At 39.3% G+C, this 24,406-nt stretch overlaps 1 protein-coding gene across 7 annotated transcripts in view; it reads left to right on the top strand.

Moving 5' to 3' along the window:
• The window catches only part of DROSHA (drosha ribonuclease III), a 124,452-nt gene extending 100,743 nt beyond the window's left edge, over positions 1 to 23,709 (top strand). For all 7 annotated transcript variants that reach the window (XM_019450726.2, XM_019450727.2, XM_019450725.2 and 4 more), the window contains 9 exons: positions 911 to 955; positions 2,474 to 2,631; positions 3,653 to 3,758; positions 14,722 to 14,863; positions 16,330 to 16,412; positions 16,504 to 16,607; positions 18,619 to 18,711; positions 19,550 to 19,596; positions 23,291 to 23,709. In XM_019450726.2, the coding sequence (XP_019306271.1) occupies positions 911 to 955; positions 2,474 to 2,631; positions 3,653 to 3,758; positions 14,722 to 14,863; positions 16,330 to 16,412; positions 16,504 to 16,607; positions 18,619 to 18,711; positions 19,550 to 19,596; positions 23,291 to 23,421 (909 nt within the window). In that variant the 3' untranslated portion in view covers positions 23,422 to 23,709. The remainder of the gene's footprint in view (positions 1 to 910; positions 956 to 2,473; positions 2,632 to 3,652; positions 3,759 to 14,721; positions 14,864 to 16,329; positions 16,413 to 16,503; positions 16,608 to 18,618; positions 18,712 to 19,549; positions 19,597 to 23,290) is intronic.
• The last annotated feature ends 697 nt before the right edge of the window (positions 23,710 to 24,406 follow it).

The raw sequence follows: 24,406 nt of genomic DNA, 5'->3' as shown, positions 1-24,406 counted from the left end.
TTAAATATTGGCAACAAAACACAAACCCAAAACCTCTTAAGTGTATTTTACTGGGATGCAAGTTGCCCAAAAAAACACTGAATATTTTATTTCACATGGTCATCATGTGTGCCACAGTGATACTAAATTTTCCTATTCTTCTCTGCCCCCCCCCCCCCCCAGTTTTTAAAAAATATTTTCCCCTCTTTTTAAAAATCTTTTGTTACTTGTTTGAAAAACCTAACATCAAGGCCAGAAAGTAGATTCAGTCAGAGGCTCCCTAGAGTCTAAAACTGAAGGAAAAACGCTTTAATCCTGAGGAAGTTCTAATTATAACTGCCTCTAGATTTAGCTCAGTGGATAAAATAATGTACTGGGCTTCTCCGTAAAATCCACTCATTTCCATATTTCAAGAGAACATTTGTAGTGACCCACAGTAAAAGTGTGGTCTTATAGATCTGAGAGTTTAGGCACTAGATATGGATGTTTTCCACTCCATCTTAAAGCAGCTCAAATGATAATGAACGAGTGCCTAAAATAAAAGACATCTGAGATGAGTTTTAATTACAAAAGGCACAGCTGATGCACATTTCTAGGGAATGATAAACTAAAAAATATGATTAAAACAGCAGCTTAATCCCATGTATTAGGTTAAGCAAATGTGTAACTGACTTTTAGAAGGTATCTTTGACTTCTGGGGGTGGAGGTGGCTCTTTTCCTCCCCAGCTTAATAGGCTAATTAGAGTCACTACAGGCGGTTTGAGTGGTGAATACACTTTAAAAAAATTAGTTTGCTAGCACTATTGAATTTGCAATAAGTGGAGTCAGCATCTGAAATAGTTCACTATTTCAAATAATGGCATTTTATTTAGTACTCCAGAGTGTGTTAAATGGCTCCCTCGAGCATTAAAGGCATCACTCTGTTTTCCAGGACCTACGTGAAGTCTGGCTCAATTATCCTCTCCACCCACTCCAAGTAAGTGTGACCTTCCTGTCTGCAGTGAGCTTTAGAAATCTGGGGGTTCACGTTATTTTAGCTTGCCTGTTTCCCCTCCTGCTTTTATAAACCTTTGATTCCCTTCAGTGGCACTATGACTTTAGGCTGGGTGTTAGGCAGAATTGGAAAACTTTGGAACAATAGTAAAATGAACCCATTTGTGTTGCATTTGTGCTCTGGGATGGGGTGGGGAAAGCCCTGGGAGTCGTCTTCCTTCAAGTCAGGAGGATCTCCTTGTGTGGTTGTGGTTTGGTGCCCTCTCTCCCCCAAAAAAGTGATATTCAAAGCTTAATGTGTTGATTGCAGTATATCTTCCTGCATGCTATTGTAGAGAAAGTAATATGGAGTCAAGTCTGGGCTTAGTAAAAAGAACAAATACTAAATGAACCTTGCTAAATTGTAACCTACTTTGGATCTTGGAAATTGAAGGCTTTGACTCAAATTGCATAAAACATTGTAAATTAAAATTTTAGTACAATGTGATGACTTTTTGCTCAAGATTTTGGTATTTAAAAGATGTGTGTATGGTAACCCTCTTTTTCCCAGTTTAAAAATTCTTTGTATTTGCTTGTATTTCTATTTTACTTGGAGATATACAAATGTATGTATACATGTATATATATACCTACATACTTTTATATATGCATGTGTGTATATGTACATTATACATATATAAGAATAATCACTAGTGGCTGAACTTTCATGAGAGGCTTTATGGTATGGTAATAAATGGCATTAATTCAAAGAACTTTAGAAACATTACTATGAAATTGTCCAAAGTTGTTGAAAATGTTCACTTTAATTATGCTTTTCGTGTTTGCTCTCTGCCAATTGTTAAAGGCTCATTGTTATGTGGAGCCACCTGCCTAGTGGTATGATAATCTCCAGTGTAAGCTGAATCTAGTTTTAGTGGTGTTCATTTACCAAAATAGGTGGTCCCTAGAAGACACACAGAGGTCATGTTCCTCTAATACAGTGGTTCTCAGAGGGCAGTTCCCAGACCAGCAGCAACTGTGTCTCTTTCTCCTGGGAACTTGCTTGACAGGCAGACTCTCAGTCCTTTCTCCAGATGTACTGAATCAGAAACTCGGGGGGTAGAGCTCAGCCATCTGGATGTAATAAGCCCTGCAAGAGCTCCGATGAACATGAGAGTTTGAGAAGCACTGTGTTACTAGATATACATATTCTCCACCAGCAGTCCTTCCTTTTGCCTCTTCCTTGGGGAGTTAGTATAATACTTGGGATTTTGAACTATCTGTGTACAGTACTTGGCCTTGAAATTTGATAGAAGATTGGAAAATATTTTTTGAGCCTTCTTTAAATATTAGGTTTGTTTGCCATTCTAAGGGTTGAGAAAGAAGCTTCCATGTTTTATTGGCATTTCAGAAATTTCTGCCCATAGGAGAAGGAATTTTATAAAACACTATCCTAGAATTGATAATTACTTTTGTAACCAAACACTGCACATAGTTTTTTATTTATTTTCTTCTCATGCAGCTACAAGAGCCAAATACTGATCGACAACTTATTGAGACTTCTCCAGTTCTACAGAAACTTACTGAGTTTGAAGAAGCAATTGGAGTAATTTTTACTCATGTTCGACTTCTGGCAAGAGCATTCACATTGAGAACTGTGGGATTTAACCATCTGACCCTGTAAGTTAGAATTGCTCGTGTAATCCCAGTGTGACCATTTAGACAGGAAGTCCCAAACCTTTGCTGCATGCCTTTCAAAGGAATTGGGATTTCAAACATATTTCCAGGAAGGTCACATCAGGAGATGGTGAGTAGCCAGACACTGGGATATGTTCCAATACAATATTTTTGGTTTCATTGTCGTGCATCTTATTTCTTCGTAGAGTAGAAGAGAAGCATGAAGGAAGTAAAAATTTTATCTGTAAAGGGATAGATATTAAGTATTTTAGGCTTTGCAGGCCATGTGGTCTCTGTTTCAGTGATTCAGCTCTGCTCTAGTAGCATAAAAGCAGCCATAGAGAAAATGTAAATGAATGAGCATGGCTGTGTCCCAATTAAATTTGCAAAAACAGACCAAGGGCTGAAATTGGCCCTCCACCCTAGCTCTAGATGAGTGATTTGGAGATAAGCTAATGTAATAATTAGGAAAATAACCAAAATGTTATTTTTTTGCATGTTGTTTTTCATTCTGTTTTTGGCTTCTCTCCCCCAAATCAAATATTCACAGCTATCTTTAAAGTGTAAAGATTTAAGATTCTTGTCATAGATATTTTTTTTAGTGTCCTTAAACTGGATTCCAGATAGAGTATATATTTCAATAAAGAAGTAAAGATTTAACAAAAATCTTTTCTGGACCTTTTTGCTTTATTTCGTCTGAATGGGGGTTCTCTGTGCAGATAACAATCTGTACTATATTTTTCAGTTGATATTCCTTAACCTCTGACCAGACACCATTTACCAATCTTTATTTTAGCAGTTTTGTAATCCTAAGATGGTGCTCACTTTCTTCTTCAAGACCCAATCTATATTGACTCAGATCTCTCCTCAATTGAGAAGCCTTAGGGACTTGTATTTAATTTTGTGCTTTAAAGCAAGGTGAATACATTGCCTTTTACAATCATGTCTTTTTAAAAATTCTGTTTCTTTTTTTAATAATACAAATGCCTATTGATCTCTTCTGCATTGATGTTGTTTTTTCCAGAGGCCACAACCAGAGGATGGAATTCCTAGGTGATTCCATAATGCAACTGGTAGCCACTGAGTACTTGTTTATTCATTTCCCAGATCATCATGAAGGACACTTAACTGTGAGTTTGTGCTAAATCATTCCCTCCAGTAAGATTGCTATATAATAAAGTGAAGATTGGAAGAGCCAGATATATATTTCTGTAATTGATTACTTAATTCTTGGTGACGTTAGCATAGTATATGGCTTTGTTCATTTCGTTATGCAGATTGTATACAAAGCAGTTTACGAGAAGAACTCATTTTATACGTCTTCATTAATGGTTACCTACTCTGTGCAAGACATTGAGCTAGGCTTCATGGGAAGAGCAAATATTAGTTGACACCAATCTATCCATAAGGAGTTTAAAAACTGGTAGCAGCAATGAAAAATGTAAGGCAATAACTGCAAATTGTCTTTCTCTTTCTGTGTGTGTGTGTGTGTGTGTGTGTGTGTGTGTGTATGTGTGTATACGTGATGTATATGTGTGTTATATGTGTATGCATACCCATACATGTGCACTATGAAAAACAGAAGTAAGTAATTGTAACTAAATGCAGGAAAGAACCATATGAAATATTATGAAGAGCATAGGTAAACTGCTGCACTTGTGCTGTTTAGGAAAAGATAAGCTTCCTTGTATCTGTGATTTCTAAGAAGGCTTTGTGGATATGATGATCTTTGAGCCTTTAAATACGAATAGGATTGGGCCATTAGGAGTTAGTGGGAAGAAATTTCTGTGCAAAGACATGCCACAACATGGGTGTACTGAAATAAGGGCACAACCTGAAAAACCAGAAGATAGAGACACAGTAGGGAATGAGTTTGGCTGGATCCAGGGTGGAGTTGAAAGGGACATAGGCAAGGTTTGATTTAATGAACAAAGTGAAACAGCCCCCATTTCTCTCATTTTTATTTTATTTTATAAAATTGTATTGAGCTTTTTTATTTGTTGCGTACTGTTTTTACTCTATGAAACTGATCAATAATATAGCTGGAATGGTGAACAAAGCATATCTGGAAGCCCCTCTAGAGTTGGGCATTGAGAAAACAAATACATTCCTGGGCCAAGAAAAACAGTAGTATGCTCTAAGATATTTTGTTAGTGTAGATTTTCTTCTTTATTATATTGAAGAAATAATAAGTCTTTCATAGTTTGCATCTCAACAATTTTATGCATGTTTTGCTTTGAATAGAATTGGATCTTATCTTTGCAACTGTGAACACTGGAAATAGTTTATGTGAGACACAAATATTGGAATTAGGGAGAATATGGTGATTTAACTGTGTTTAGATATAATTTCTCAGTGAAATTTCTAAGCCTAACAAAATGTGGTCTTTTATTCACTCACTCAGTGAGCATTGTGTTCTTACTATGCCCCATGTACTATTATATGGGAAATCAGCAATACACTTCTTTTAAATTTAACTTAAGGGGCTCCTGGGTTGCTTACTTGGTTAAGCATCTGACTCTTGGTTTTGGCTCAGGTCATCAGCTCACGGTTTGTGAGTTTGAGCCCTGCATCAGGCTCTCTGCTATCAATGCAGAGCCCACTTCTGAGCTTCTGTCTCCCTCTCTCTGCCCCTCCCCCACTCATGCTTACACGCTCACTCTCTCTCTCAAAATAAATATATAAACATATAAAAAAATAACAGTCTGATGACCATTTGAAGTTAACTACTTTTGGATGGACAAGGAAGTATTTTCCTCTTGAATTAATATTAAATTCTGAAGAACATAGGAGTATTTACCAGAAATAAACTAGTGTTTAGTGTCTTGTTCTACATTAGGGAGTCAATAACTGCTTGTTCAGTGTCTTCCATTAGGGAATAGACTTCATAGCTGTCAGAGTATCTGGTCGGTCTGAGAAATTACCAAACCAAGCCAAATGGCTTGAAGTAGTAATTCATTTTTTGGCCACATAGAGGCCAAAATGTAGAAAATGTATGACTTCAACACACGCATTTACCCTTGTATTCCTGCAGAATTAACTGTGAACTCTTGGGTTTTGTGGCAGTGGGATGCTATAGACCAGTTTACTGCTTCCTATCTTGGTCATTGCACACATGTACACATTGAACATATGATAAAACCAAAACTCAGAAAGGCACAAGTCCTGCCCAAGGTCTAGATGAAGGTAAAACCAGAACTAAAGACTCCAGTTTTATGTTCTTTCCCGAAGTGCTTCAGTGCCATAACTATAGTTTTATCCAAAGTGTGTTTATCAGCCTTGCTGTCTTAAAATTAGAGAATTTTTGAATAGCTTATTAGAAAGATGTTAAATGACAAAATTATGATATGACGGTTTTATTAACTATATTCACAGAAAGCTTTGGTAGAAATCGATAGGACTGACAGATCTGCTGGCAAAACAAAGATGATCTGTCATCAGTTGAGTACATATTTTAAAAGATATTAACTCTCATCGGTGCTGCTGCAGTTGCTCCCCCCACCCCCGCTTGAAACACTGCCCTTTGCTGGCTTCTGTGACACTGCATTTCCTGGTTTTCCTCTCACCTCCTTAGCCATACTCTGTTAGCCCCCTGTGCAGCTGATGGATATTCCAGCATCTGAAAGGCTCCCTTCCAGGCCATGTCTCTTCTCATGAGAGCCTCTCCCAGACAGTCTTTTCTGTGTCCACACCATCAGGTCCCCTCTAGGGGCAGTGATGTCCACAGGGACCTCTTTGGTCCTATTTTTTTGGTTTTTTTTGTCTAAGCTGTTGTGGCTGCCCTCTCAGCGTCTCTGCATGTCCAAGACAGAATGTATGGTCTTCTTGCACCTGGGTCCTCTTCTAGTATTTGCTGAGTAACCGAATGGCAGCATCAGCCAGCTGGTGTTGCAAGTCAGGAACCTAGGGATCATCTTTGATTCCTCCCTCCACCCATTTGCCTATATTGTAGACCAATCACGAGTCCTGATGTCGTTACTTCCTGAGTAGCCACCTCGTCTTCATCACTTAAATTCTTCTCTCAACCAGCCTGTCACCTGGACCACTGTAGCAACTTCTGCATCACTAGCAAAATGGTACAGGAATATGCTTGACAAAGAAACCCCATTAGAAGAGGTGGCATTTATTAAATTGCAAAGGATACAATCTTTTTTTTTTTTTTTTTTTTAACATTTATTCATTTTTGAGAGACAGAGCATGAGCGGGGGAGGAGCAGAAAGAGGGGGAGACAGAATCCAAAGCAGGCTCCGAGCTCCCAGCTGCCAGCACAGAGCCCATTGTGGGGCTCCAACCCACGAACCGTGAGGTCATGACCTGAGCCGAAGTCAGACGCCTAACTGACTGAGCTACCCAGGTGCCCCACAAAGGATATGATCTTAAGGGTGTGTTTATACCAAGCACTAGGCAGTGCAGCATGTACAGATTTCCCCGAGATGTTCGCAGCTGTCTGCAGAACTGGCCTTTGCAGCTGTGTGCTCCCCCACGGTGCGTGTTGTCTCAGCGGAAATCCTTCAGTCAGCCCAGGTTTCAGGCCTGTTGACAGTGTCATAGCTTCCTTATCCTGTATCCTTCCTGTATCCACTCCTGCCCCCACTCAGTGATGCATTCTCATGCTGTAGCGGTGGCTGGCGTCTTTTCACAGCAGACCTCCTGTGACCGTGCTCGCTGTTCATCTTCAGTTCACTTTGGTCATTTCTGTTATCTCCCCAGCCTCTAAATGTTGGAGTGCCCCTGTTCTCAGACCTCCTCTCTTTTCTCTTGGTTTCTTTTCTGAGTAATCTCATAGCTTTGAATACTTCTGCCTGTACCTCTCCCCCTAACTCCACTCAGGTCTTTATATCTCCAAATATACCTGACTACCTAGATGTAAAGATATATTGGAATCCCTAGTTGGATTTCTCTTAGGCCATCTCCATGGCCAAAACAAAACTGATTTTTCACCCCAAAACCTGCTTTTCTCTAGCTGTGCTCCATATCAGTAAGGACTGTTTCATTCTGTATTTGCTCAGGGGGAAAACCTTGAAGTCATCCATAACTGTCCTCTTTTCTTCATGCTATACCTATTAGCCACTAGCGTCCTGTTGATTTTACTTTAAAATTCTGTCCAGAACGTGACTACTTTTTACCAGCTCCGCTGTTAACTCCCTGGTCCAGGCTACTAATACCTTTTCCCTAAATTATAACCATAGCCTCCCAACTGGTCCATCCCCCCTCTCGCTACCCGCCCCCCCCCCGCCCCCCAGCCCTCAGTCTGTGTTTAGCACATCATCTACAGGGACTGTTTTAAAAGGAAGTCAGATTACAACCTCCTTGTTACCTACAAGACCCTATGACCTGCCTCTCTGATGCTGTCTCTGTCTCTCCTAGACTCTTCACATTGGCTTCTGTGCCATTCTACAGGACACTAAGCAAGCCTTTGCCTCAGGGTCTTTGCACATGCTGTGGCTAAATCCCCCATCTGCTTCAGGTCTTGGTTCAAATGCTATCTTACTAGTGATGCCTTTAACTTATAGTGACCTCTTCCCCTTGTCCCTAGTCCCTGTCTCCCAGCCTGAAACCTCATTTCCATTTTCTCCTTGGCATTTTCTATGTATTTTACTTGTTTACTGTCTTCTCTCATCAGAGTATAAACTCCTTGAGGGCAAGAGTTTTTGTCTGTTTTCTTCATTCCTGATTCCTTGGGTCCTTGGGAGTTGGTATATCATTGTTCTGCAAATATGCTCAATGAATGATTGTCATATCCCAGTCCAGTGGTTTTTGTTTATTCTTTGGATAGTAACTAAAGAGTAAGCAAGGCCCAGGGTGCCTGCCCAGCTGTCCACCTCATGTCACATATTCTTCTTTTCATTGTGCACCTCTATGCTGGCCTGTTTTGTGTTCCTCCAAGCCGCCTCCTGCCATCAGGCTTTGCATGTACTATTCTTGTTCTGGAGAATATTCTGCTTCCAGCCCTTATTCCCATCTGCGTGGTCTCTCCTACTCTTCCCTTAGATGTCAGTTCTGGCTTGACTTCTGGATGCAAGGAGAGCCTTCCTGGATGCCCTCCTGCCCACTCCGAATTCCACGTTCTTTTCTTTCCTGGCACTTTTTTTCAATTTGCCTGTCCCACTAGCCTGGAAGTTCTGGGAGATCATGTTTTTATTTATCACTGTGTGCCCAGGCCATATGGTAGGCTTTCCATACATATTTGATGAGTAAATAAAAGAGAGTTTTGTGGGCAGCTAAGTTGTACAGAGAGGGAAGTAGCAGTGGCACTGGAGGGAAAAGTGGCATGTTGTCTTATGTGTAAAGAAGGAGGCTGAAAACTTATTTATGAATGTCTAAAGATTAAAATTCATTTAAAATTTTGTTGGAGATTACTTGCTACAGTTGCATTTGTATGAGGGAAATAGCAAATTATTCATTATTGGATTAAAGAACATACAACTACATTAATTTACACTGGGAGGCATTCATTAGCTTTGAACCATTTCTTTGTACACTTGTTTTACAGAGAAGAAGGACAGCTGAGCAAATGAAATGGGAAGTTTTGGATGCTGATGGGGAAAAACATAGTGTTGTAGGAGTTGGATATTCAAAAAGTCCTGCGTGGGAAGGAATATCAGGCATATATAGTTGTACTAGGATGACTGAGGTTCATTTCATAGACTGAAGTATTTGTTTTTCAGGGTTGGGATTAGGTAAGTAGTGAGAGGGTAACAAAGAGCATTAACTCAGACCAGATGCCTGTCTTGTCACACTTGCAAGTTTCAAACCTGCATGTTGTTCTTCCCTCTAGATCATTCCTCCCTCTTAGCCTTTCCTCTGTGCTCCTGAGCTAAAAATAGTTGTTAACCCCATACCTACTATGTGCAAGGTACTATGCTCATTTGTGTGCGTCAGTGAGGTGAATGTGCAGAAAATTCTGTTTGCTTTTAGAAGAATGCTTTGCAATATGAGAAAGCAAGGATTATAAATAAAAAGTTTGAGAAACAGTGATCTAATCCCTCTCTGCTGCCTCCAGACAGCACTAAACATAAATCATTTGGACAAACACGGATCTTATGTACAAGATCTCTTTGAGAGGATAGATTCCACAGCCTCCTATTTGAGAATTTCTCTGTCACTAACATAATTTGCCTCTTTGTATCTGACCTGCATTTTGCCTGCTAGCATTTGTGTACCTTTTCTTTAGTTATCATAGGAAATGGAGACCATCTGGCTACCACTCTTGGTAAAATAGACCTGTGTGGCACATCACTGTCACTTTTAATAATATATTCTGCGTTCACCCCATGCTCTTATATTAAAGCCCGTAAAATAATAAATCACAGTCTACATATTTTACACTAGGTGGCCCTCTTTGGTTACTCATGTCCCACAGCTGTCGCTTCCTCTTTAGAATCGAGAGTGAATAGAGAAGTTGAAGGAAGAATGCCAATATGTTTCTTTGTTTGTTTTAAAGCAGTAAACCTTTTTCCTATTAAAAGTTAAGTTTAATTATGAAAGACTGCTGTGCTGAGATAATAAAAAACATCCTGGATTCTCAAAATCAGAATTCAAGGTGTGTGATATTTATACTGGGCCTGCCATTGCATCAGGAACTCAGCCATCTTCTCAGCTTCACAGAGAGTCCTAACTCCATCTTCATTTTTTCTCTTGATCTCAAGTATAATTTGTGGGGCACCTGGGTGGCTCAGTTGGTTGGTTAAGCATCTGACTCTTGATCCTGGCTCAGGTCATGATCTGTGGTTTGTGAGTTCGAGCCCCAAGTCAGGCTCTGTGATGACAGCGTGGAGCCTGCCTGGGATTCTCTCTCCCTCTGCCCCTCCCCTGCTGGCTTACAGGTGCACACACGCTCGTTCTCTCTCAAGATAAATAAACTTAAAAATTTTTTTCAAGTAAAATTTTGTCTTTTGTGGGTGGGGTTTAAAGAAATAGTTTTTAAGGGCAGCCTAGCACTTGCTAAAATGGAAAGCTTTGAAGACAATAAGTAGACAGGTATCTAGAACAACTGTGTTGAAGAAAAATCCAGAGGAATTTCTAGAACTTTATAGAACCCTTTTCTTGTAACCAAAGAGTGAGCTTATCTTTCCTAATAATGATGATGCTACTGTGGGTAACAATAGCGGCTAACACAAATTTCTTGTGTGTTTATTGCATGCCAGCCATTGCACTGTGATTCATTACAACCATGTGCAGTAGGTACTACTTGCTCCATTTAATTTTTTTTTTTTTAACGTTTATTCATTTTTGAGAGACAGAGCATGAGCAGGGAAGGGGCAGAGACAGGGAGACACAGAATCCGAAGCAGGCTTCAGGCTCCGAGCTGTCAGCACAGAGCCCGACGCAGGGCTCGAACTCACGAGCCGTGAGATCATGACCTGAGCTGAAGTCGGACGCCCAACCGACTGAGCCACCCAGGTGCCTGCTTGCTCCATTTTATAGATGAGGAAACAAACTCAGAGAGATGTAGTAACTTACACAGGGTCACTGAGCCAGGAAGTGGTAGGGCCACAGTTGGAACCCAGGAAACTTGGTGCCAAATGTTTTGCTTTTCACTACCACATCTAATGCAAGGCATTGTTCACAAAACACTCTAATAACTGTCTCAAGCTTAATTGGGTATTTAATATAATTTTCTAGCATTCTACTAAAAAATAAAAAGCAGATATTTCCTCTTTGTAAAATAATGATCTATAGCATCGATGTCGGCAGGTTTTCCAACCTCGTATCTTGCCCCATTCAAATCTGTTCATCAGAACAGTCTTTCTAAAATCAAAAAATTACCTTGCCCCTGTTCCCATTTGATACTTTTTGGGATTCCTCCTCCCCTACAGGAAAGTACAGACTTCCTTATATGACCTGCAAGACTTCCCCAGAGACCAGCTGGCCTCACCTGCATCAGTGCTTCCCGACTCCGCTCTGGAAGCTCTGACCTCTCCTCCAGTCCCACCCAGTGATCACCTTGCTGTGTCATGGTGCCTTGTTTTGCCAAAGCTGTTCCCTCTTCCTGGAAAACCCATTCCCAGCGTCTCAGTCTGTTCAGGCTGTTACAACAAAATACCACAGACTAGTGGTATTTTGAACCACTTATGAACAATAGAAATCTATTGCTCACGGTTCTGGAGACTGGAAGTCCAAGATCAGAGTGCCAGCATGGTGAAGTGAGGGCCCTCTTCTAGGTCACAGACTCCTCCTTGTGTTCTCACAGGGGAGAAGGGGCTACAGATCTCTCTGAGGCTTCTTTTATAAGCGCATTGATCCATCAGTGAGGGCTCCACCCTCATAACCTAATCACCTCACAGGCCCCACCTCCTAATGCCATCATCTTTAGGGGTTAGGATTTCAACATAGGAATTTTTAGGGGGCACGGACATTCAGACCGTAGCACCCACCCTCTGGCAGACTCTTTCCTTTGTTCAGTTCTGATTTTGTGTTTGTCAGAATCCACCTACGTGCACATGGCCAAGTTGTATCCCCAGAAATACTAATTCCTTGGTTCTTGGAAGGGGCCTGAGCACCAGTATCTCAGAAGCACCTTATGATTCTGATATAACAGCCAGGTCAGCGAGCCTCTGCAGTGTTTTTACTCAGGGGTCAGGTCCTCCAGGAGGCCTTTAGGCTGAGGTAGAAAGGAGTGCCTCCATGCACCGTGACCTCTGTGCTGTCACAGCAGCTACCACAGTGCATCACAATGGCCAGTTCGCGTGGCTTCCCTGGATAGTAGCAGCAATGGTGTGTCAATCATCTTGGGGTCTTTAGCTGTCAGCATAGTGCCTGGCACAGAATTGGGCTCCACAGCTATTAACACTGAACTGCCATAACTCCAGGTGGTTTTCTGCCTTGTGACCCCACCTTGGTTCCACTTGTTGGCAAACGGCATGATTCATTCTGAAGTAGGGTTCAGCAGAGGCCAAGGATACAAGCTATCATTTAAAGAACTGCCATTCAGACTTTGTGGTTTAGGTAAAGAGAAAGTCCTTCTCATCTTCTAAATTTAAATTGACTCTAAAAATATGGATGGTTTATAGCTTCCTTCTTCCACACTGAGTTCTGGTTTAGGCTCTTAGTTTTGGCAAGAACTTGAAGATCACTTTCTGCTGGCCACCCTACTGCTTCAAGACCTGTCAGGGTGTATCTTAGGTGAAACCAGAAGCACTTGTTAGCATCCTCACTGTTTTCCTCCTTATCCATCAGACAGCATTACTGTATAATAGTGAAGAATGAGCCCTGACTCTGGAAGGCAGCTTGTGTATGCTCATGTGTTCATTAGGCTTGTTGATTTTGAGGCCTGAAATCTCCGTATAGGCAACCTAAATTAGAGTTTTGTCTTCTCACCAAAGCATATACTGAGAGAGAACCCAACTTGCTCAGCACAACCGTATTCTCAAAATAGCCCTTCTATTCCCCCCGTCCTCTACTTTGAGAACTGCCTCCCCTCCACCTCCCAACTGGGAATCCAAATGAAAAAAGATCTCTCTCTTCCAGTTCAGTTGTTCTGGAATTACAAGATATTAGGCTAGTGGGCTCTTATTGGTTGGGTCTTTTATTAACATTATATGGTAAGCCTTTTTAATTTTGAGCTTCTCTGTGGATATTAATTTTAATGAAACATTTACTATATTGAGAAAAAAGATAGAGTTGGGGGAAATAGGAGGAGGAAGGGGGCAGAGACAGGCAAAGAATAATAGTCTGTAACTCAGCAGCAAGCATGGCTTATGAAGATCAAGTTGTATTTCTACTTCATGCATCACTGTCAGGCAAATTAAGAACATATTGTTTCTTATTTATCTATTGTCAAGGATGCAATCTCAGGCATTGAGAATAAATCTTGATTTTCATAAGCTCAGTTGGCACTGTGGAGCCACAGAGCATAAAACTTGCATCTAATAAAGTGCGATGTGGAATGGTAGGGGTGTGATACTAGCACAGCCCACAGCTGCTTCCTGCTCCTTGGCCCTGGTGTCACCGGTTTTCCTTAGCAGGAAGGGATTGTTGTAATAGACCAAGAATTTGTTCTAGCTGTTGTAAGAAGAGTTCTAGCTTTAGGTATGTTATTCCCCGAAATCTTAGATTTGGGGATAATAATTACTTTCAGCTTCTGTTTGGTCCATCTTGGCTTCTACCTGCTTCCCTAGCCACCCTCCCCACCTTCCTCTAGTGAGTGGTTAGCGAATGCTGAAATCCTAAACCATGCTTGTTTTATGGGCACCTCTGTGAAGGGTTTGTTGTATAATTTTCATGCACTGTTTAATGTTATTGCTTAGGATGGTGCTTAGAGGACTCTTTGCTGACTAAAATTTCTGCTAGAATTTTTGTTTTGAATTCTTGAAGTTGAAATATGAAAGTCATATTTTAATATAATTAGAGACAGTCTCAATTTGATAAACTATAACTCAGGATATATTGTATACATTTTTAAAATAATAAAAGTAAAAATATAAATAAATAATTGAAAGATTTTTAAATAATACTTACTAAAACATTACTTCCCCAAATCCTATAATATATAATTTAACATCAGTGCTGTGAAATGTGAAGTTTATTTTAGGCTTCTAAAAATACTCCCTTAAAACTAATGTACAGTGACAGAAAGCAGGTCAAGTTTGCCTGGTAGGTGGTGCATTGGACTGATTGATTGCAGAGGGGCACGTGGAACCTATTTCAGGTGACAGAAATGTAGAATGTTGTCAAAACTCATCTAACTATACTTAAAATGGGTACATTTTACTGTCTGTAAACTATGCTGCAGTGAAGTTGACTTAAAAATTTTTTAATACTCCTTCACTTAGTAGCATTACATTTAATGGATGCTGTGATCTTTAATCATAGTACAGTATCCTCCCCCCAACATAGCTCACTGCTACTAAACTAAATAAACTGTTTAAATTGTCAGGTAAAATCCAGGAGCAGAGTAAGCTATTAAGGGGAAGCTAGAAGCATATGGAGTTTGTCACGGCAGCCTGGGGATAGCAGTTGAGGACTTCAACCATTGCTTACCTTGGTGCCCCTGCCTGTGAAGGGGTCTCAGGCTAGTTGGGCCCAACACAGGAGCAGAAGAGAGACCACAGTGAGATGGTTTCTAAACGTATCTCACTTTCTTTTGGCCAGTTGTTGCGAAGCTCTTTGGTGAATAACAGAACTCAAGCCAAGGTAGCAGAGGAGCTGGGCATGCAGGAATATGCCATCACCAATGACAAGACCAAGAGACCCGTGGCCCTTAGGACCAAGACCTTGGCAGACCTTTTGGAATGTGAGTCTTAGGAATAGAGCTTTTCTCTTAACCTGCAGATTCAGAGTTTAAATCAGATGCACCCACATTTATCTTACTGCTCATTATTATTATGTTCTAACTGAAGAAACCTCTCTTCCATTTTAATTTTTATTTATGTATTTCTCCAAAGTTAATTAGAAGGAAGATAATTTGGAATTAAGATAAGTGAATAATGAATTTTATATTCAGTCTTTGTTCAGTGGTATCACCCCCATCCCTGCCCCTGCACCCCTCCATTCTACTGTTCAGCCATCACATTCTTTGTGTGAAACAGTAGCAGAGTGTGGAGATGGGCAATAGTGAATCACAGCTTTTTTTTTGCCACCCAGCAGCCTTCATATAGGGGCATAGAAGAAAGAAGGGTAATTTATTCACTAAATACTAAAACTATTATCTGTTGTTTTGAATGAGCTCAAAGCTCTACGGACAAATGTTGTCATCTTTGGCAGTTTCTGATATGGTCTGGAAGCATCATAAATAATCCTATTATAGATAACTAAAGGATTTTACACATCATTTTATTGTTTCTGATACTACTTTAAAATAAGTGGACCAATCACTGGGCCTTGGACCTTTTTTTTTTTTTTTTTTTTTTTTTAATATTATAGTATTCTTGACAGTTGGAATTATATACAAATATTAAAAAGTCTACCATGCAAAACCAGCTCATTTACAAAGTGCAAAGGCAGTCTAAGGAACTTAAAAGAACTTTTTCAACTAAAGAAAAGTAACTTAAAGATTAAAATTACAAAAAAAATTGAGTAATCAGTTTTACTGGAATTTTTTTTTTTCCTCAATGAAAGCTACTTTTATACCTTCCTTTAAAAACTCACTGTTTCTTTACTTGGTTACAGTACCTTTTAATGAAGTTATCTTTGGGGTCACCATTTATTAATCCAAAGTTTGATATATTGTTGTATTGTCATTAAGCCCAGTATTAACTTTTTTTCTGGGCAGATTGAGTCTATAAATTATTTCATTTCTGTTCATGAAAGGTAACATAGACCATTGTAAATGGCTGGTCTTCTCAGGATTGGTGTTGAGGATGGCAGGCCCCAAGAATGTGCTCATTCTGATGTCCTATCTGATCTTCAGGTTTTCTTCTGATTTGTTATTAACACAGTTGTGTTCCCAGATACCATTTTTTCCCTGCCATGTAGTAGCATTTTGTGTATCATTTTAACTATTTATTTAGCCTTTAACGAAATGTAATTTGGTCTTTGTACCCTCTGATTTTTGCATTTTAGTCACATCTATACTATTGCTTCTAATACCAGTGATGAAGGGTGATTCTTGTTTTAAGAAAGAGGATATGATAATTCTAAAAAATAGTGTCTGGCAGTTGAAAACCTCATTACAACATTTCTTAAAAGTCTGGGTCTCCTGATCTTTCTGGGAAATGGCGATAACATTGTGGTTTTATTTTTTAATGTTCTCCTTCTCAGCATTTATTGCCGCGCTGTACATTGATAAGGATTTGGAATATGTTCATACTTTCATGAATGTTTGCTTCTTTCCACGATTAAAAGTAAGCTCATATAAAATATATATTAGTTCTATGCTTTACGCTCGGTGATTCCAGAGCCCATTACTAAATACTTTCTGGGGACTTGCTGCAGGAGTTTATTTTGAATCAGGACTGGAATGACCCTAAATCCCAGCTTCAGCAGTGCTGTTTGACACTCAGGACAGAAGGAAAGGAGCCAGACATTCCTCTGTACAAGTAAGTACTCGTTCCTGCAGGCGTTGGATGCTCCGGAGTGATCATGACAGGGGTCCTGCACTGGGACTTCTTTACACTGACTCTGGGCCCAACACGGAGTCTCTCTGGGCATCTCCGTGTTTTCGTTCTAAGTAAAGTAGGTCACCTTTGATTATCGGTGCTTTGTTTGTCTTCTTTCTTGTAACCTCTGCGGGGCCATGCATCTAGATTAGAAGGTTGTGCTTCTTTCTCACGGTATTTGGGTGTTGGTCCCCACTCCGCTTTGAAGCCCTGTTGGCCTTTGTCCCTGTTGCCTGACAGCTATGCACTCTGTCGGGCAGTCGCTGTGAGAAACAGGCAACTCTTCACCGCCACTGCGTTATTCACATTTGGAGTTTTTCTTCTTAGAATGTGTGTCACACACTGCCGTGTAATTTTGAATATCTTTAGTGACAAATCGTTATCCTTTGAATGGTAGCCAAAAGTCATTCAGAAAGAATGCAGATCACTACACACAAGATACTGGTTTTGATGAAAACAGATTTGACTCTGACGTAGAGTAATTATCTTGAGACTCTTATACATTGATTCAGAAGGTGTTTTCAAAGAAGAATTGCAAAAGGGGAGAATTATCAAAATAGGTGGATCGCCTCCCCAGGTATTATGTGGGTGTATGTTTTGAAGGATGTTTAAAAATCGAATTTCAGTACTGGTTTACCTCCTGTCAGTGGACACACATGGTTGCAAGTACGCACGTTGGTGCGAATGTTCCATATGGAATAAAAACCCCTCTCTGTGGGCTCTCTCAGACTTCAAAAGGAGAAACACCAGAGTGGCAGGGGGAATTTTAATCCTTTCTTATGTCTTTATTTAATAGTCACAACACGTTACAGGCTTTTTCGCTAAAAGAACTGAGGCCAAGAGAAGTTTGAGTCACCCCACAGCAAGCCACTATAAATTGTCCCAAGAAGCTGTCACCGCCAAACAATGTTTCCTTTCCTTGTTGGGAAAAATCCCCAAATGTTTAGAAATAGCACTTTAATATGTACCTAATAAGCATAATGAATATCCAAACCATATTACATGAAAGGCTAAAGCTATTTCCTCATCAAAGCGATAATTAAGGTTCAATAAATAAAATGAAGACGATAAACTCGTAGCCCAGGCCTGATTACTATAATAAGTGCCACCTTGAAGAAGCCATCCGTGTGCTTTCATCCCACAGAGTGTAGAAACACAAAGGAAATGACTGCTCCCTTCTCATAAATCCCCCGGATGCAAGTACATAGCTTGTTCTTTTTCATCAAGATGTTGGAGTTGTTTTACATATTTTTTTCAAGATTACTGTGTTCATTCCATTATCTTTGTTGGCTACTTTCAATTTCCCTTTTCCATAAAGTTATCGGTTTTACTGCGTTAGAAATCTGCACCATGTCATTAAAACCCAGAGTACCTGGCATTTTGTGTTTTGGCAATTGTGTTGTGTAATTGGCATCATAGCAAACCTCTGAAATGATCTCAGGTGTTTCAGAAATTAAATACATCTTCTGATCTTTTAGATAAGATACCAGACATTGGGAAGAATTCATAAAGGATGAAACCATACAGGTGTGGCTTGAGGTGTATTGCCCAGATACTTATCATTTTCAGTTGTGATTAGCACTGAAGAACAGTGAACAGACTGAAATAGTTACGTTTTCACTGCTGAAAGTTTGTTAGTTTTATGATACTTGGAGTATACACACTTAGAAATTGTTCAAAATATCTTACACTTTGGTGCTAGCCTTCAGATACTGTTTATAATGCTTTGGGGGAAAAAATATGAAAATCCAGTGTAGAATTTTAAAAAATTTCCTACTTTAAAAGCTCTCTCTATATTTGTTAGGTTAGCAAATAAACTTACTCCTTGAATTTTCTTGTTATTTTTACCTTTCTCTGAGTGGTAAGTACATGTTTTTTCCTAGAGTTATATATTACCAGTAACAATTAAATAACACTTTACCCTAATTAAAGTTCCTTTTTTTCCTTTCAGGACTCTGCAGACAGTAGGACCCTCCCATGCTAGAACCTACACTGTGGCAGTGTACTTCAAGGGAGAAAGAATAGGCTGCGGGAAAGGACCAAGGTACGAGAGAAGATACTTTTAATTTCTTTGAATGAACATCCTGTGTGTCTGCGAAGTCCTTACTTGGTACTTCCAAGCTCTCTGCAGTCTGTCTTTCTAAACTCCGATTATAGAATGTTAAAGGGTAATAGCAAAGTGAATCCCAAGGATTAGTGTCCCCACCGAGCTCAGCCCCAAACTTGAGATTGGCCTTGGACAGTGCGAATACCGTTGGATAAGGGACTTTGGCTACCTTGAGAAAGCCACATTACCTGGTGCGCAGGTAAGTTGTATCCAGTTTTAGTTACCCAACATTGCTGGGTACCCAACATTGTTGCAAGTATTTTATGGGACACATCGTGCATGATAACAGCCATTAGACATTTGATTTCTTATCGTTATTCATTTGAGCTTTGTTGGAAATGCTTACATCTCTCAGGTAAAAAGAGTTATGTATATTATCATCTTTCTTTGAACCACCTAATTTATATCTTAAATTGAGAAGTGATTAGAAGTCTGTCTATACATATATTTTTTTCTCTTTGCTTCTTTAAACTTTATGCTAAGGATGTTTAAACTTAAGTAAGAAATACTTCAGACCTAATATGGAAGGCATTTTATTACAGTATTAAGTATTAAAGATGGGGAACAAATAACTTAAATAGGCTTTGTGCAAATAAATAATGTTCCTGCACGCCCTTGTGTATATTCCTGACTTGTACAATTCAGTATGTGACAGAAGTAATCTGATAAAATTTTATGCAGTGAACATGAAAATCAGCCTGAACAATTTGTAGCCGTAGCTTGTGTTTCTGAAAAAAATCTTTAAACTGCACCTTACCTTTATTTTATTTAATAGTATTCAGCAAGCGGAAATGGGAGCAGCAATGGATGCACTTGAAAAATGTAAGCCTGTCCCTTTTTGTATAATTGTATGTTCATAATGTATATTTTATAGAGAGAAAATGAGGAAATGTAAAAATGGTAAGTACTGATAAAATGTGATCTTCTTTTCTTCATAATTATTCTCCACATAGAGTGTAGTAGAATATAAGATATGTATAAAATGGGTGAAGAATTTTTTTTTTTAAGTATTTCCAAATGCTTTTTGATTTTCATTTTCCTTCTTTGTGTGGAGTTCCACTTTTGACCCAGGGAGCCCGTGTGAACAACCTAGTGTATTTTTTTCTGCATATTTCTCTATATTTCTAAAATCTTATGTAAGTGAAAGTTTTTTCTTTTTAGTTTTTGGCCACTGTTTTAGTAGAATGATACATTTACATACTTTTCTGCATCTTTCTGTTCTTACTCAGTAACATATCATGGGCAGCTCTATAGATGGTAGGGTGTAGCCCCAGTTCTTTCTTTCTTTGTTTCTTTCTTTTCTTTCTCTTTTTCTTTCATGTTTATTTTTGAGAGAGAGAGAGAGACCAAGCATGAGGGGAGGAGGGAGAGAGAGAGAGAGGGACACACAGAATCCCAAGCAGGATCCAGGCTCTGAGCTGTCGGCACAGAGCCTGATGCAGGACTTGAACTCACGAACCGTGAGATCATGACCTGAACCGAAGTCGGATGCTTAACTGACTGAGCCATCCAGGCACTCCCCCCAGTTCATTCTTTCTTAATAGCTGTGCAGTATTTCGTGCTATGGATTTGCCATATTTTATTCACCTTTTTTAGTTTTGGTGGACACTCTTTCTGGTTTCTTTTTTGAATCACTGTTGACGATAAATGACAATATATTGGTCCTTTTAGTTCTGTGAGATAGATTCCCAAGAGTGGGATGGCTGGGTTGAAGACACTGCAATTACATAATTGGCCATGTAGGAAATTGCATAGTCTTTTGTAAATTGAAGGCTTAAATGCAGAGGATTTTCTTCTGAAGTACATATACTTACTGTGCTGCCCAGCAGAACCTGTGAGCTAAACATGACAGTGCAATTCTATTACGCTTCAAGTACTGGTACCTGCTAAGTGTGGGAGAGAGAGCGCACAGTGGGGGAAGCTAGAAGTAAAGAGGCCCAGGGTTCTCAGCTGTGCGACATTCCAGGAAAGGCAAGAGGGCCAAGAGCCAAGTGGAAATTAGCAGACAGTAGCTTCCTCAGTGTGGGGAGGGAGGAGAAGTCGGGGCAGTAGCTAGTATTTCCAGGTTCCAGTGTCCATGGAATCTTCATTGAAAGTTTTAAGTTAACTCTGTTGGGAATTTTTTCATTTGTTATATACAAACGTACAATCACATATTGAGATAAAAGTAAGATTCTGTTTTCTACCTATAAGACTGTTAAAGGTTGTCTTTGGAGCTTTTTGTTTGCTTTTAACAATAGCACGGTATTAGAGAGATGGTCTGTTCTGAGACTGACCTCTACACATGTACTGGTAGAAGTGAATTGTTTAATAGCCGGAAAGCAATTTGACCATCTGTATCTGGTCCTTAAAGAGGATCTTTGATCCGGAGACTTCATTTCTAGGAATCAAACCTAAGGAAACAACTGGAGTTATGAGCTAAAGTTCACATGCCATGATGATAGTGACAACTTGATTTATAATAGTCAGAAAATAAAAAAGTAAATCAAACTGCATGTTTAACAGTAGGGAAATGTTTAAATAAATTATGGTATATCCCAGGGATTGGCAACCTTTTTCTGTAAAGGACCAGATAGTAAATATTTTAAACTTTGCTGGCCATAACGTCCTGTCATAATTACTCAACTCTGCCATTGTAGTGGGCAGGAATGATTCATATGCAAGTGAGTGGACGTGTCTGTGTTCTAATAAAACCTTATTTACAAAAACAGGTGGTGGGCTGTATTTGGCCTATGGGCAGTAGTTGACCCATTCTTGCTTTACCCAAATGTAATATTTTGCAATCATTACAGCAGTATTTTTGAAGAGTAATGGTATAGAGAAATGCTTATACTAGGATACATTTAAAAACAAAAGTGTACCCATAAAAACGTACCTATGGTGTTCTCTCCCAAAGTAAGGGTGGGTGGGGAAATGATGAAGTCTTCATGTGTTTATGTAATATATACACATTTACACTGTGTATGTATGTGTGTAGCATAACTTTACTTCTTAGGGAACTTAAGGATATATTCTAAAGGTTTATCAATGATTACATCTGAGTGGTGGGATCTTTTTAATGCAAATTAAGTTTTAGAATAGAATTTACTGAGGAAGGTAGGACTCATTTTGTAGAAACATGCTTTATAGCTTACTTTTATTTATTTTATCTATCTATCTATCTTTTTTTAAAGTCCTTACAGTGTGTGAAACCTGTGTTTTATATAATACAGAAGGTCAACTTGATATCATTTAGGGAATTGGATTTTATTCCTGCTTTATTTCTAAAATACAGATGTCATTATATATGTCTTTTGTTCAAAATCAGCCAGTGACTTAGATATACAACATCTGATTCACTGCTTGCCACTCAGATGTTTTTCCTACCACTGTGTTCCTGTCCCTTCTCCCACCTGGGGCTGAGGATGAAACACTATATAAAAAAGGGGGGGAAATAATTTAGAAATTTGCTGTCTATTTGTATCCACTTTAATTAAGCTTCAACTTTAACAAAAAATAAACTTGCTCTTCCCCAAACATGCCGTGCTCTCTCTCCCACATCTCTGAATCTTCATATTTTTAAATGTGACGTAGGAGCTCTTGTATAGAACGACCCCTTACTCAGTTAGGCAGGACAGCGCCATTTTCCCTCTGTGTTACCAGGTATCTTGGGTGGCTCTCATTCATGCACGCATCCGTTTGTGATGTTTGTTGTTGAAACATATAAGTGTTTGTTGACTGCGTGTATAAAGTGACTTTTTCCTTATTCCATCCTTGATTTCTTATCCCATCTCTACACTTGTTATATACCACAAATGATAGCTGAGTCATAAAATTTTTAAATCTTAACCAAGGTTTACACTGTGTCTGACACTCTTGCACAGCGTCAAATATCAAACCACTTGTAGCTTAAACTATACCAATGAGTGACCTGTTTCCTTTAACTAAATAAAAATGCTTTACCTGTGTTGCTGTTGCTGACATAACTTTGGGTATCTCGTGGTAAACTTTTAAAAATAGAATTATCAGAAATAATGACTTAACGCCGTTTGTCCACCAAATCTTTTTCTTCTTTTCAGAAATTTTAATTCTTGGTAACTAATGGTGTGATAATACCTTTATTTGTATGAAGCTTTTGGTTTTAACTTTGCAAAAATACACAGGTCCATTTGACTGTATTCTGTAATCTCTCTCTGACAATCACTTCTTACTAGGAGAACTGTGTTAAAACATCTCCTGCCTACCTGGAACCATTCTGAAACCACACATCTGTGTTCTAACATTTCTATATGTTTTGGTGCCTTTTATACTCAAGTTCATCTCAGATATTGCAATCTAGAATTAGGGGTCCTGGTGCAGACTTCCACTGTGTTTCTGAATGATAAAAGACTAAGGGAGCCCACCGAGCAGTTGCTTGCCTCTTGCCTTAGAATATGCAGCTCTCCATTTCCCTTGAATGTGTGTGTGGTTAGTTTACATCATTCTTTGCACTAGAGGCTACCCTTTATTGAGTATAAAATGTATCTCCTCGTGTCAGATAACTTTCCCCAGATGGCCCATCAGAAGCGGTTCATTGAACGGAAGTACAGACAAGAGTTAAAAGAAATGAGGTGGGAAAGAGAGCATCAAGAGAAAGAGCCAGATGAGACTGAAGACATAAAGAAATAAAGGCGGGCACGGAAGTGGTGGCGTATTTACTTGCTTAATAACTGTGACTGTTGCCCATTGAGATCTAGCCTAGTTTTCCTACAGACAATGAATGAAGTGTGCCCATTGAAATAAAACACAAAGTCAAAATCGCTCTTGTTGTTTTACTGATCTAATACGCTGTTTTTAGCTGGATGGTCTTTTTACAAAGTATTTGGTTTCTCTTCTGTTTAATGGAAAACCTTACTTTGGTGGATGTGCATATTCCCTTTTATTTTGTTCTTTAAACAATAAAATTTGAAAAGCATATTCTATGTGGAATAGATCATGTTCTTCTATGTCTGTCTGAGATTGTGTCACAAGCCTTTCAGCTGACAAGTGAAAAATTCGCCTCACTAGATATTTGGGCTACACTCTATTAACATCTATACTTTTGGAAATCGCTGGATTATTAACTAGATTTTTCAGCTTTCATCTGGATGTTTATCGTCTTCTCAACTGCAGAAATTGAACTTACCCCTCATTAAGCAGTGAATTCTTTGTAGAAGGGATCCCTTTAATGTTTAACTGGTTAGTGGGAGTGGGGATAGACATATATTCTTTGAGTCATCAGAATAGGGGAGAGATCACGACTCTAAGCCAGATGACACTTTAAATCAGATACTCTAACTCTGGGGTCAGTGGATGCTTTAAGAAGTTTATAGATGGACTTAAAGGAAGTCTCAGAAGCTCCTGAAATTGTATTGGATTTTGTGTCTATCGGGGGGAGTTGGGAGTGGGCGGGGGGCAGGATGAGGACCTTGTGGCTTTCATCAGCTTAAAGCGGTCCCTGCAATAATGGGCTAACGTTACATTAAAAGGCATGACATTTTTTTTTTTTTCAACGTTTTTTTTTTTTTTTTTTTTTTTTTTTGGGACAGAGAGAGACAGAGCATGAACGGGGGAGGGGCAGAGAGAGAGGGAGACACAGAATCGGAAACAGGCTCCAGGCTCCGAGCCATCAGCC

The sequence above is a fragment of the Panthera pardus genome, unplaced genomic scaffold (genome assembly GCF_024362965.1).
Source record: "Panthera pardus isolate Hobbes unplaced genomic scaffold, ASM2436296v1 HiC_scaffold_2, whole genome shotgun sequence".
NCBI lineage: Eukaryota > Metazoa > Chordata > Mammalia > Carnivora > Felidae > Panthera > Panthera pardus.
This window is presented reverse-complemented; position numbering and strand designations above follow the sequence as displayed.